The 14,057-nt window shown below is 51.2% G+C and overlaps 1 protein-coding gene across 1 annotated transcript in view; it reads right to left on the minus strand.

Annotated features, from left to right (window-relative positions):
• Window positions 1–1,263, minus strand: part of Acsbg1 (acyl-CoA synthetase bubblegum family member 1) — a 38,293-nt gene extending 37,030 nt beyond the window's left edge. The window contains exon 1 of the mRNA XM_070042790.1: window positions 1,078–1,263. Coding sequence (XP_069898891.1) covers window positions 1,078–1,145 — 68 coding nt within the window. The 5' untranslated portion in view covers window positions 1,146–1,263. The remainder of the gene's footprint in view (window positions 1–1,077) is intronic.
• Window positions 1,264–14,057: the final 12,794 nt, after the last annotated feature.

Raw genomic sequence — 14,057 nt, forward strand, 5'->3', positions numbered from 1 at the left:
TTTAAGGGGCTCTGGCCCACGCTGGGGGTGGAGGCTGGGCCTCCTGGAGGCCTTGGGGTGAGGGGGTCTTTGCTTCTGGGGGGCCGGGGTGCAGTGTGGCTCGGTGGGGCCCGGCCACCATCTCCCCCTCCCCCACCTTCTTTTCTCAGAAGCCCGTGAGAACCCGGCCACCCTTTCCAGTGCACACAATGGTAGTCCTTCCCACGCACACAGGGCTGCTTCTAGGCTTCAGTCCTCAGACCCAAGACCCAGCCGTCCCTGCTGGGGGGGCCTGGGTTCCCCCCTCCTAGTGCTGGGGGGCTAAGCCAGATTTGCAGATCAAATTTCAGTGTGTGTGTGTGTGTGTGTGTGTGTGTGCTGGTCCTGGGGCTTGAACTCCGGGCCTGGGCGTTATGTGGTCCCTGAGTTTTTTCACTCAAGGCGAGCGCTCTACCACTTTGAGCCACAGCTCCACTTCTGCTTTCCTGGTGGTTCATTGGAGATAAGAGTCTCATGGACTTTCCTGACCAGGCTGGCTTTGAACTTGGAGCCTCAGATCTCAGCCTCCTGAGTAGCTGGGGCTACAGGTGTGAGCACCAGTACGGGGCTGGGAAAATGTCAACTTTGGACTCCTGTACAGGCCAGGAAATCGCATTCCAGAGAGGGCTAGGGACTGGCCAAGGTCACACAGCAAGCTGGAGTGCAAATCTCCAGGTCCCCTTGAACTTGTCAGCCATTGACACACAAACCGCCCTCCCTCCGCCATAAAAGGCCCCCCACCAAAGGAGACAGAGAAAAACAACTGTAAGACCAGAGAATCCTCTGGGCCAGGGAAACCAGCTTTCTCATGCTCCGGGCTGGGCCATTTTATTTGAGTCTGGACCAGAGAGAGCAGCACCCCCAAATGATGTGCCCCATCCAGTATGAACTGCATTTTTAAGAGAGCTTTCTAGATCCTTCCTTTGGTTTCCCAGGTAGAGAAGGAAGGCTGAGGGAGAGAAAGAGAGAGAGAGAGAGAAAGCAAGATCCCAGGGTTGAATCCAGACCTTGGCTTCAAGCCAAATACTCAGGGACACCCCTGCCCCAGGACCCACTTACCTGCACCCCAGATTGTCCCCAGTGGTCCCCACACTGGGGCACGGGGGGCCCTGTCTGCTGTCCGGCATCTTGGGGTCCCTGGGTGGTGAGTCTCGGGCTCCAGATCTGTGTGGCCTGGGCTGGAAGTTTTCTGCGGAGGAGTGGGGGAGGGAGGTCGGGGGAGGGAGGTCTGGGGGAGAGGCCGGCCTTGAGCCCAAGGTGGAGGCGGGGCCGGGGCTGGGGGAGGGGGGGTGCACCCCCAGTGACCCACATGGGCTCATTTCCTCCCGGGTTTGAGAAGCTCCTTGCTGGTGAAGTGACTCAGGAGGAAAATCTTTCCTTTTTCTTCCCCCGGTTTTGTGTCGCTGGCGATGAGGAGAATTTTAATGAAGTTTCCACTTTTCTCATGCAAATCTGACTTCAGTTCTTCCCAGGGGTCTGGCCCACGGGCTGTGTGTGCGGGTTGGGGGGGGGGGCAGGGTTTGAACGCAGGACCTGAGCTCTGTCCCTTCACTTGGTCATTCTAAGGCTGGCGCTCCACCCCTTGGGCCACACCTCCACTTCGGGCTTTTTTTTTTTTGCTGGTTCGTTAAGAGATAACAGGACTTTCCCGCTGGGCCTGGCTTTGAACCACGATCCTCCTATCTCTGCACCCTGGGTGGCTAGGCGTGAGCCAGGCTACCCGGCCCTCATTTGAAGTAATGAGTGACCCTGCTACCCCACACCCACATGACTCACGTTCTGAGGCTCTTGGGGGGCCATAAGGTTGTGGGGGACACCATTCTGCCCAGTGGGGGGAGCCCACCCCTCCGGGAGTCCCCCCCCCAGGGCTGCCTCCCCAGCACTGCTGAAGGCCTGGAGTCTGGTTTTAGGCCTCAGTTTACACTGGATCTCGGGGGATGAAGGGGACAGTCTGGAATGGCTGCTAGGACTCCCCCAGCTCCCAAGAGACAGGAAGGGAGGGGGGGCCCTGCCAGGGGGACCAAGAACAAGGATGCCATTCTTGGCCAGCAAGCCCCAAGCCTGGCCAAGATGGGAGAGATAAGTAACCAGTAACATTGCGTCTTCCTGTAGTCCCTCCCCTCCCCGCCGCCCCTCCCCTCCCTCCCCTTCCTCCTGACACCTCTTCTCTCCCTCCCCTCCTTCTCCCCTCCCTTCCCCTCTGCCTCCTTCCAGCTGTGAAGGGGGAGGTGTTGCTGGGTGGGGCGGGGACCTGAGTGATTCTGGAAAAGCCTTTCCAGGTCTGCTGAGACCTGATGGCTGTGGGACCAGCACTGTGGCTGCCGCCTGTCATCCCAGCGACTCGGGAGGCTGAGATCCAAGGATGACAGTCAGAAGCCAGGAAAAGCCCCTGAGACTCTTATCTCCAATGAACCACCAAAAGGAGTCAGAAGTGGCACTGTGGTTCAGCGGGTAGAATGCCAGCCTGGCGTGGGGAAAAGCTCCGGGACAGTGCCTGGGCCCTGAGTTCAAATCCTAGGACTAATAAAAAAAAAAGCAGCAAGTGACAAGGCCTGCATGTGCAGTGATGTCTGCCAAGGACAGGGACGGCCAGGGTGAGGGAGAGAAAGCGGCGAAGCCCAGCCTCCTGTCCTAGGAGAAGCTGCCAGAAACCCAGATCCTTGGCAGCTACCCAGGGCCCGGGACAGAGGCAGAAGCCGGGACATTGCACAGCAAAGGCCTTAGTGGAGTTTCACAATGGTTGTCCGGCCGAGTGCTGGTGCTCACGCCTGTCATCCCGTATACTCAGGAGGCTGAGATCCGAGGATCACCATTCAAAGCCAACCTGCGGAAGAAAAGCTTCTAAGATGCTGATCTCCGAATACCAAAAAGTCGAAAGTAGAGCTGTGGCTCAAGTGGTAGAGCACCAAGCCTTGAGTAATAAAGCTCAGGGGCAGCGCCCAGAACCCCAGAACCAGCACATGCGCATGCGCATGCATGTGCACACACACACACCACCACCACCAAAAAACAGTTGTCTAAGCTGGGCATGGTGGCACATGCCTGTAATCGCACACTCTGGAGGCTGAGGCAGGAGGATTGGGAGTTAGTTGGAGGCTAGCCCAGGCTACCTAGAGAAACCCTATTTAAACAAACAAACAAACAAACAAAAACAACAAAAATCTCAGGGGCTGGGAAGGTGGCTCAGTGGTAGAGCGCTTGCCTTGCATGCATGAGGCCCTGGGTTCGATTCCTCAGCACTACATAAGCAGAAAAAGCTGGAATTGGCGCTGTGGCTCAAGTGGTAGAGCGCTAGCCTTGAGCTGAAGAGCTGAGGGACAGCGCCCAGGCCCAGAGTTCAGGCCCCACAATCGACCAAAAAAAAAAAAACCAAACCCAAACTCATTTCCTCTTGGTAAAAATAAAGGAAGCAGGAGAAGGCCCCAGACTTGGAATTCCAGGAACTGAGTTCAGCTCCTGCGGCTCCTGCTTAGGAGCTGGCCTCAGCCAAGGTCATACATCTCCCTAAGCCCCAAACTTTCTCTTCTGATGAGGTGGGCTAGGAAAGATCTAGACGCTTGGGAAGGGTCTGGTCTGAAACTAGCCACCAGAAGAGGCTCTTTAGGAGACCACTGCCCCGTCTCCAGTGACTCTTGGGCCTTCTGAGGAAATCTGCCATGTCTCTTGGTACTCTAGGGGTTCAAGTCCCCTGACAGACGGAACCCCTGGACCCCTGTAAGAACCCACATCGGACAGTATCCTGCTCCCTCTGGAAGCTTCTCTCCTCAGTATAAAAGCAGAACTCCCAGCTGGGCACTGATGACTCACATCTGTCATCCCAGCTACTCAGGGGGCTGAATCTGAGGATCACGGTTCAAAGCCATCTCGGGTGGGAGTCCATGAGACTGATCTCCAGCGGACCTCCAGAAAACTGGAAGTGGTGCTGTGGCTCAAGTGGTAGAGCACTTGCCTTGGGCAAAAGAGCTCAGGGACAACGTCCAGGCCATGTGTTCGAGCCCCATGACAGACCCCCCCAAAAGCAAAAACTTAATTCCTGAGCACAGGAGAACCATGGGCTCTGCTGCCCCCTGCTGGCCACATTTTGCATCTCAGCGCTGATGATCAAGCTCAATGTCGGCCCCACGTCTGCAGCCGCACCTCCTCTCTTCCGGCGAGCCAGAGGCCACAGGGCCTTACCCTCCAGATCTGGAGGGTGCCAGGCCCAGGTTGAAATCACTGGACTTGAGATTGGCTACCTGACCCAGGCTAAACCTCGTGGCCTCAGTTTCCCCTTCTGTAATATAAGGTTCTTGATCATCAGGAGCAGAAGCCCTACCTAAAACCAGCTTAGGTGAAAGAAACGACCTGACTCAAGGTCAGTAAACACCCTCCTCTCTCTGAGCTCCACTGGCCTCTTCTGAGAATGTTCTGGAACACCCCCCTCTACTCCCTGTGAAGGCCAGGGGGCCATGAAGAAGACCACAGTAAATTCCCTTCCCTTTTCCTCCCAAGAATAGTCCAGCTGGGCTCATCTAGCTACTCAGGGGGGCTAGGATCTGAGGATCCGGGTTCAAAGCCTGCCTGGGCAGGAAAGTCCATGAGACGTTTATCTCCAATTAACTGCTAAGGAAAATGCTAGAGTGTCTCTGTGGTTCAAGTGATAGAGTGTCAGCTTTGAGCCAAAAAAGCTCAGGGGCCGCGCCCAGGAGGACTGGCAAAAATAAAAATACTCCAAAGGGTTAAGCCTAGGCTCTAGGAAGCCTCAGACCTGGGTTGGCTTTGTAGTTTATTCATTTGCTTATTTATTTGTTTGTGCCAGGCCTAGGGCTTGACTCTAGGGGCCTGGGCACTGTCCCTGAGTTTTTGTACTCAAAGCTAGCACTCTACCACTTGAGCTCTGCTTTTGGTGCTTTCTTTTTTCTTTTCTCTTTTTTTTTTTTTCTAATTCATGGGAGATAAGAGTTTCACAGACTTTTCCTGCTCAGACTGGCTTTGAACTGCGATCCTCAGATCTCAGCTTCCTTTGTGTACTTTGTGACACATTGGCAGGGTGATTAAAATCTCTTTCTGGCATGGTGTGGGTGGGGAGTGGGAGGGGGGGTGAAATCTGGGGGCATCCATGTAGCCCAAGGGACCAGCAGGTAGGTGATTGGATGCTGGTCTCTTAAGCCTCACCCCCAGCTGAGATATAGTCCTGCCCCCTCCTTCCATGTGTCTCTCCTTCCCCTCCCTCTCTTTCTTCCCTTCTTTCTTTCCCCTTTCTTCTTTTTCTCTCTTTCTTCTTTCCTGTATTTTTGTTAGTTTGTTTCCCTTATTTTTGTTGTTTTGTTTGAGCTCAGGGCCTGATCCCTGTTCCTAAGCTTTTGCGTACAAGGCTGGTACTCTACCACTTGCACCACATCTCCACATCCAGTTTTTTTTTACTGGTACATCAGAGATAAGAGTCTCATGGGCTTTCCTGCCCTAGCTGGCTTTGAATTGCAATCTTCAGATCTCAGCCTCCTGAGTAGCTAGGATCACAGGCAGGGCCTGGCCTATCTAGATTTCTAATCTATATCCTTGCTTTGCTAGTTTGTAAGTGTTGCCTGGGCTCAGGCCTTCATCCACATGCTTTTTAATTCATTCAATGTTCATGGGTTAAATCTGGAGTCTGCTTGTTGCTGGGTTGTGCAATAGTGCAATCCTATTGGTGGGTGTAGACATGTCCATCATCCGGTCACGCCCCTCATTATATATATATATATATATATATGCACCTTGGGATTATTTCCAGTTCTGGGCATTTTGTACTGCAAGTGCTCTGTCCCATGAATGAAATTGTGGGTGGGTTGGGTGTCGCATATCAATGTCCTGATTGCTCTCTTATCTCCAATGAGCCACAAATAGAGCCAGAAGTGGGGCTGTGGTGCAAGTGTAGACTGGTAGCCTAGAGTGGAAGAAAAAAAAGGAAGCAAGAGCAGGTCCTGAGTTCAGGTCCCAAGACTGGCACACACACACACATACACACACACACACACACACAAAGTAAAATAAGAAGTAAATTTCGGGCTGGGAAGGTGGCTCAGTGGTAGAGCGCTTGCCTTGCATACATGAGGCCCTGGGTTCGATTCCTCAGCACCACATAAGCAAAAAGAAAAAAGCCAGAAGTGGCGCTGTGGCTCAAGTGGTAGAGTGCTAGCCTTGAGCTGAAGAGCTGAGGGACAGCGCCCAGACCCAGAGTTCAGGCCCCATGACTGGACCCAAAAAAAAAAAAAAAAAAAAAGTAAATTTCAGGGCTGGGACTGTGGCTCAGTGGTAGAGTGCTTGCCTAGCATACACGAAGCCCTGGGTTCAATTCTTCAGTATCACATACACAGAAAAAGCCAGAAGTGGCACTGTGGCTTAAGTGTTAGCCTTGAGCAAAAGAAACTCAGGGACAGTGCCCAGGCCCTGTGTTCAAGCCTCAGGACTGGCAAAAAAAGAAGAAGGAGGAAGAGGAGGAGGAGGAAGAGGAGGAAAAATTCATAAAATAAATATATCATTTTATGTTTACTTTTTTTTTTTCAGTCGTGGGGCTTGAACTCTGGGCCTGGATGCTGTCCCTTAGCATTCCAGCTCAAGGCTAGCGCTCTACCACTTGAGCCACAGAGCCACTTGAGGCTTTTTCTGTTTATGTGGTGCTAAGGAATCAAACCCAGGGCCTCATGCATGTAAATGTGAAGCAAGCACTCTACCACTGAGCCACCTTCGAAGCCCCGGTTAGGGTTCTTAATGGGTTTCTTTTAACCCTAAAATTAAGCCCACCCACAGTGTACATCTCCACTGGAGCTATGAATGGTTCTTTTTTGGTCCTTTGAGGAGGCTGAGCCTTCACTTGGGGTATATACATGCCAGGAACTTTCCTGAACTTTCCTGCCCCGTCCTGAACAGCTGGTCCTGCTTTCTCAGCCTCCAGGACTCACCCTGACCAGCAGCAACTCCAGGACCACCTCCCTGACCACCCCTCATACAGAGCAATTCTTTCTTCCTGGGTCTCAGCCCAGCACACAGTAGGTGCTTTATGTCCAACTTCCCTTCTGTGTGGCTGAGAGTGAGGCTTTTCCCCCATTGTCTTTCATAACTTCTGGCAGAGCTGGGACACAAAGTGAATGTATAGGCCCGGTGCTGGTGGCTACTCCGGAGGCTGAGATATGATGATCACAGTTTGAAGCCAACCCAGGCAGGAAAGTCCGTGAGACTCTTATCTCTAATGAACCACCAGAAAACCGGAAGTGGAGCTGTGGCTCAAAGTGGTAGAGCCCTCGCCTTGAGCTGAAGCCCTCAGAGACAGTGCCCAGGCCCCTAAGTTCAAGGCCTACAACTGACAAAAAAAAAAAAGGGAAGGGATGTTCTCTCTAGACTCTGGGACTTTACCAAATGTGGGCCTCCTGAGAGGACTCCAGATTTTTGGTGGGTCCTGGGGCCTGAACTCTGGGCCTGGGTGCTGTCCCTCAGCTCTTCAGCTCAAAGCTAGTGCTCTACCACTTGAGCCACAGCGCCACTTCCAAACTTTTCTGTTTATGTGGTGCTGAGGAATTGAACCCAAGGCCTCATGCATGTGAGGCAAGTGCTCTACCACTGAGCCACCTTCCCAGCCCATAATTTTGTTTTTGTTTTTGTTTTTTTTGTTTTGTTTTTAACCTGTCCTGGGCTTGAACTCAGGGCCTGGAAGCTGTCCTGAGCTCTTAGCACTCTACCACTTTGAGCCATATCTCTATTTCCCCTTTTCTAGTGGTTCATTGGAAGTAAGAGTCTCATGGACTTTCCTGCCCAGGCTGGTTTTGAACCTCCCCAGATCTCAGCCTCCTGAGTAGCTGGGATTATGGGTGTGAGCCACCAGAGTCCTGGCTTGCTTTTTTTATCTTTTGTTTTGGAGGGGACAGGTGTACCAGAGTTTGAACTCAGGGCCTGTATGTTGTCCCTCAGGGTTTTGTTTTGTTTTGTTTTTGTTGTTTGCTCAAGACTAGCACTCTACTACTTGAACCACAGCTCACTTTCAGCTTGTTGGTAGTTAATTAAGGATAAAAGTCTCATGGACTTTGCTGCCCAGGTTGGCTTCAAACTGCGATCCTCAGATCTCAGCCTCCTGAGTAGCTAGGATGGCAGGCGTGAGCCACGGGTGCCTGGTTTTCCATCTTTTATTATTCTCTTTAAGGAGTTATGTAAGGGCTTCCAATTCAACATATCATTATAAGAGGCCAGGAAAGGGTTAAGACAGACCAGAAGGCTGTGAACTGGACCCTAACAAGGCCAAACAAGACAGGTAGAGAAGTAGAGAACACTTAAAAGCTGGAGACCTTGGATAAGGGAGTCAATTATCACTACACCTACCCAATTTTCTGTCCGCATCTGCAGTCACCTCCTTATACTAAACTCAAGTAACCTGTATCTCCTTGCTCAGACCCCACAAAAGCCTAACCCCAACCCCTTGCACAACCTCTGATCCCATGGGAAGGTAGCTGCTCCTGGCTGCTGTATCTCAATGAACAGTCTCTCGCCTGTGGAAGATCGAGTCTGGCCTGTTTCCATCTTTTCTCCTCCATTTTCCTAACAAAAGGGTTTCAAAGCCAGGTACCAGTGGCTCAAGCCTGTAATCTTAGCTACTCAGGAGCCTGAGATCTGAGGATCGTGGTTCAAAGCCAGTTTGGGCAGTAAAATTGGTGAGACTCTCATCTCCCATGAACCACCAGAAAACTGGAAGTGGCACTGTGGCTCAAAGTAGTAGAGCGCTAGCCTTGAGCTGAAGAGCTCAGGGACAGCGCCCAGGCCCAGAGTTCGAGCCTCATGGCCAACAAAAAAAGAAAGAAAGAAAGAAAGAAAGAAAGAAAGAAAGAAAGAAAGAAAGAAAGAAAGAAAGAAAGAAAGAAAGAAAGAAAGAAAGAAAGAAAGGAAGAAAGAGGGTGTTTCAATACCACATCATATTGATTGTAAGTACAGGGAATCTTGACCAATATCACACTGTTCCTGTGCTGGTGTTGGGCCTTTGAGAGAGGGGGGGGGGGGATCCTGGGGCTTGAATCCTGGGTCTGTGTACTGTCTCTTCACTTTTTTGCTCAAGCTTAGCCCTCTACCACTTGAGCCACAGCGCTATTTCCGGTTTTCTGATGGTTAATTGGAGATAAGAGTCTCACAGACTTACCTGCCCAGGCTGGCTTTGAGTGGCAATCCTCAGATCTCAGCCTCCTGAGTAGCTGGGATGACAGGTGTGAGCCACCAAGCGCCCGGCTCTGTGAATTAGCCACGCACAGGGTTTGGGGCACAGCCAGGCTCTGACCAGTCCTGTAGCAGGGAGATGCAGCGCTCCAGGCGTGGCTAATCTGCCCTTCCCAAGGCCAGGCCTGGCCTCGATCTCCCACTGTGTTGCCAAGTGACTGAAGTGTGTCAAATGCTTGCTGTGTGCAGGTGGGGGCCCATTCTACCTTGTCTGTGTTCATTGTTACAGCACCTCTGGGAAAGAGGTGGCCTCGTGTGCAGTGTACAAAGGGAAAAAAAAGGAAGCTCAGGCCGGGCACTGGTGGCTCACGCCTGTCATCCTAGCTACTCAGGAAGCTGAGATCTGAGGATTGCAGTTCAAAGCCAGCCTGGGCAGGAGAGTCCGTGAGACTCTTATCTCCAATGAGCCACCAGGAAACCGGAAGTAGCACTGTGGCTCAAGTGGTAGAGGGCTCTCCTTGAGCTGAAGAGCTGAGGGACAGCACCCAGGCTATGACAGACCCCCCCCAAAAAAAAAGGAAGCTCAGGGAGGGGTGAAATCTTCTGTCTAGGGTCATGTGACCAGCAGAAGGCAGAAAGCCCTTCTAATATTCAACCATTGGTCTGTTTGACAGCTGTTATTTTGGGGGACCAATAGATTAGCACTATTTCCATTGGAAAGTCCTGTGTCCCTCCTCTTCCCCGCTCCCCCAAATTCTTTTTTTTGGGGGGGTCTGGTTGTGGGGCCTGAACTCTGGGCCTGGGCGCTGTCCCTCAGCTCTTCAGCTCAAGGCTAGCACTCTACCACTTGAGCCACAGTGCCACTTCCGGCTTTTTTCTTTTTGCTTATGTGGTGCTGAGGAATTGAACCCAGGGCCTCAGGCATGCAAGGCAAGCGCTCTACCACTGAGCCACCTTCCCAGCCCCTCCCCCAGATTCAGTATTTTGTTGTTGGTTTTGTGCCAGTCCTGGGGCTTGACCTCAAGGCTTTATCCAATTCTAGCTTTTTTGTGGTTCCTTGAAGATCAGAGTCTCTCAGATTTTTTTTGGGGGGGGGTGGGTGGGTGGGCAGTCTACCTTCACACTATGATCTTCAGATCTCAGCCTTCTGAGAAACTAAGATCACAAGCTTGAGTCTCCAGTACCTGGCTGCTATTTTCCTTCTTTTCTTTCTTTTAATCTAAATAAAAAACTTTGTTATTTACTGTGACTTTAAACCAATGTCATTTGTGATAGAAATTGCAGTTTAAAAAAAAAGAGGGAGGGGCTGAGAAGGTGGCTCAGTGGTAGAGCAGTAGAGCGCTTGCCTTGCATGCATGAGGCCCTGGGTTCGATTCCTCAGTACCACATGAGCAAAAAGAAAAAAGCCGGAAGTGGCGCTGTGGCTCAGGTGGTAGAGTGCTAGCCTTGAGCTGAAGAGCTGAGGGACAGCGCCCAGGCCCAGAGTTCAGGCCCCACGACCGGACCCAAAAAAAAAAAAAAAAGAGGGGGGAGGATTGGGTAGGGGGCAGGGGGAGGCTGGGAAGGGATGGGAAGGGGAAACAAAGGAGGAGGCTACAATGCTTGATAAGAAATGTACTCATTATCTTGCCCATGTCATTGTGAAAATACTGTACAGTATTTTCACAATAAAAAAAAAAAAGTATAGCAGAAGGGAAGATGCCAGCTAGAATGGCGCTCATTTATATTATTCTTCCGTGCCAGTAGTGGGGCTTGAACTCAGGGCCTGAATGCTGTTCCTTAGCACAGCACCACTTCCAGCTTTATTTTTTTGGGGGGGGGGCGTCACTCGTGGGGCTTGAACTCTGGGCTTGGGCGCTGTCTCTGCGCTCTTGAGCTCAAGGCTAGCCTCTACCGCTTGAGCCACGGCGCCACTTGTGGTTTTCTAGTGGTTATTTGGCAATAAGAGTATCACAGACTTTTTGCCCGGGCTGGCTTTGAACTGTGATCCTCAGATCTCAGCCTCCTGAGAGGAGGGTTACAGGTGCGAGTCACTGATGCCAGGCCCAGCTTTTTATTTATGGGGTACTGAGGAATCGGACCCAAGGCTTCATGCATGCTAGGCAAGCACTCAACCACTAAGCCACATTCCTAGGCTACTTGTGAAGGATGAGTCCTGTTGCTTGTCCACAGGCAGATCATTCTGACCTTGGCCACAGCAGACCATCACCCCCACACCAGCTTCTACTGTGGGCCTGGCCAAGGACCTGGCCCTCGACCCCAACAAGACCATAGCCCTGTGAAGCCCTCTATAAGTTCACCCCAAAATCCAGTCCCTTGCACAACCTCTGCAGGAAGGTCTGTGCCCCTCACTGTTCCCCAATAAACAGTCCCCCCATGTTGACATTGGAGTCCGGCCTCTTCCGTTTCCATTCGCCTCCATTTCCCAAATATATTGTGCCCAACCTGGGAGAGGAAAAGCACCAGGAGTCATTGGATCCCCTCCCTGTCTTTTCGAGGCCTTTCTCCATCAGAGTGCAGAGACCTCTGAGCTTACTTTGAGCGAAACAGCCACTTGAAAGACCTCATGACCTTTGCCTATGTAAGCAGTGCAGGCCTCGTGGCCGGCCACGCCTCATGGTATCACTGGCCCCCTGTGTAAACCCAGAAAAGGCTTTATCTCTCCCTCTATTCCCTCTCCCTCATCCTGTCCCCAGACACTCAAGATCTCCAGGCTGGAGCTCTTGGCAGTTTGACCGACTCCACCCACCATCCAAAAGGCTTCAGGACAAGGTAACCAGCCCTGTGCACCGCACAGGCACCCTGGCCTGGGCCCTAGGACTCTGGGAGTCCCTCCCTTTCTGTCTGTGGGGTCCCCAGAGACTCCAGCACTCTCCTCCTTCCTGGCCCCTTGATACCCTTTAATTAAGACTTAGGGGATGCCCTCTCCTAATGATTAGAGCCCATTCATTTGCCTTCCCGAAGCCCCAGAGACGCCTGGAGCAGGACAGGTTCCATAGTCCTCTCAAGTTTTCCGAATTGTCTTCCACAGACACCCCGTTGGCTCGTCCACAGTCTAACCTCATGGCTCTCAGGCTGACTGATCTACAAAGACTTGTCTACTGAAGTTGGCCTGAAATTTGGAACCTTGGATTTTACTCTTTACGGATTTAAGCAATTCTCCAAGGAAATGGCGAGGGGTCCGAGGTCCCCTACACCTCTACCTCCACTCCAGAGTGCCCCCCTCACCCCCCACCCTCCCCCACCTCCCCCTGCTCACCAAGCCCTTCTCAGCCATAAGCAGCACAGCTATCTCCTCTTGAAAGGAAACTTTCCTTGACTTGAGACAATCTCTATATCCCCACTCCCCCCCCTCCCCTCTCTGCCTCTCTCTCTCTCCCGGATCACCTCCAGACTGGAGATCATTTACCATTACATCCCCTCCTTTCCCACTGACAGCCCTTTGACTTCTGCCCTAGAGAATGAGCCGCAGCTGGGTTCCAGGGACCCCTCTCTGTTCCCTCTTAAAGGTGGTTCCAGGAACCCAAGTCTCTTCAACCTCCTTGCTGTTGTAAATACACTCCACCTCTCTGCAGCTGGTCTGGATTCTCTAAGTGAAAACTGTCTGCTCCAAGCCCCGGAGCAGTTAGACAGAGAGCATACTCCGAACAAATAAACCTATCCTTTTAGCCTTCAGGACTGGGACATTAATGCATTCCTTTTCTCTTTCCTGAGTCTACTTACATCTAAATCTGGATTCTTAACTTCTCCCTTAAGGCAAAACTCCTCTATGAGGTTAGTATAGCCTCCTCCCCCACCCCCTGCCCTTCAGCAAGACCCCTCCCTCCCCCAATTCTCTGCATGCCCTAAAGATAGACACCCACCTAGGAAGAGACAAAGACCACATGGTGGGATTTCATGTGACCTCCTCTCTCTCTCTCTCTCTCTCTCTCTCTCTCTCTCTCTCTCTCTCTCTCTCTCTCTCTCTCTCTCTCTCTCTCTCTCTCTCTCTCTCTCTCTCTCTCTCTCCAAGCTTTGCCAAAATTCTTCTAAAGGTTATAAGGAGCTTGAACTCTGGGCCTGGGAGCTGTCCCTCAGCTCTACCACTTGAGCCACAGCACCATTTCAGTTTTCTGAGTGGTTTATTGGAGATAAGAGTCTCAGGACTTTCCTGCCTGGGCTGGCTTTGAACTGCAATCCTCAGATCTCAGCCTCCTGAGTAGCCGGCCTTCATTTTGTTTTTAAATCTAAGCACGCCTTAAAATTTTTATACAGAGCTGGGGGCTTGCCTTGAGCTGAAGGGATCAGGGACAGCACCCAGGCCCAGAGTTCAAGCCCCACTACCGGAAAAAAAAAAAAATCTATATATATGACAGAAGTGTATGTGTGTGTGTGAACATGTTCAACACCATCTCATTGTAATATCTGAAAACTGTCATCATGGTGTAAAAATTCTAACCAGCAGCTCTATCCCTACAACCTGCTGGGTAGAGCCACAGGTCACCTTGAGGTAGTTCTGAAGATAACCTAGTTCCACAGGCCAAAGGAAAAAAGCAGGTAGTTTTCAAAAGTTTTGTTTATGAGTTAATCCAAAATATAAATTAAAAAAATGGTTTCCTCTGGATAATTGTTTTGTGTAAACCAATGTTCACTTAAGTGTTTCTGTGAAGGTCCTTCATATGAACACCTTTCCCTGTTTAATATGTAAGCTGCCTTGGATACAGAGCTAAAAGGACACCAACTCCTGCAGTCTTTGCTGTAATCACGAAGGCTTAGTGACACCTACAATGTCTTAATCTCAACGAGCATCCTAAAGTGTTATATGCAGTTAAGAATAACTATACTTTTATGTGATCTCCTAGTTGCTTTAACTGGAAATAAAAAGGTTTTTGGTTTTTTTTGTGGTAAAT

The sequence above is a fragment of the Dipodomys merriami genome, unplaced genomic scaffold (genome assembly GCF_024711535.1).
Source record: "Dipodomys merriami isolate MVZ:Mamm:240054 unplaced genomic scaffold, mDipMer1.0.p SCAF_33, whole genome shotgun sequence".
Lineage (NCBI taxonomy): Eukaryota > Metazoa > Chordata > Mammalia > Rodentia > Heteromyidae > Dipodomys > Dipodomys merriami.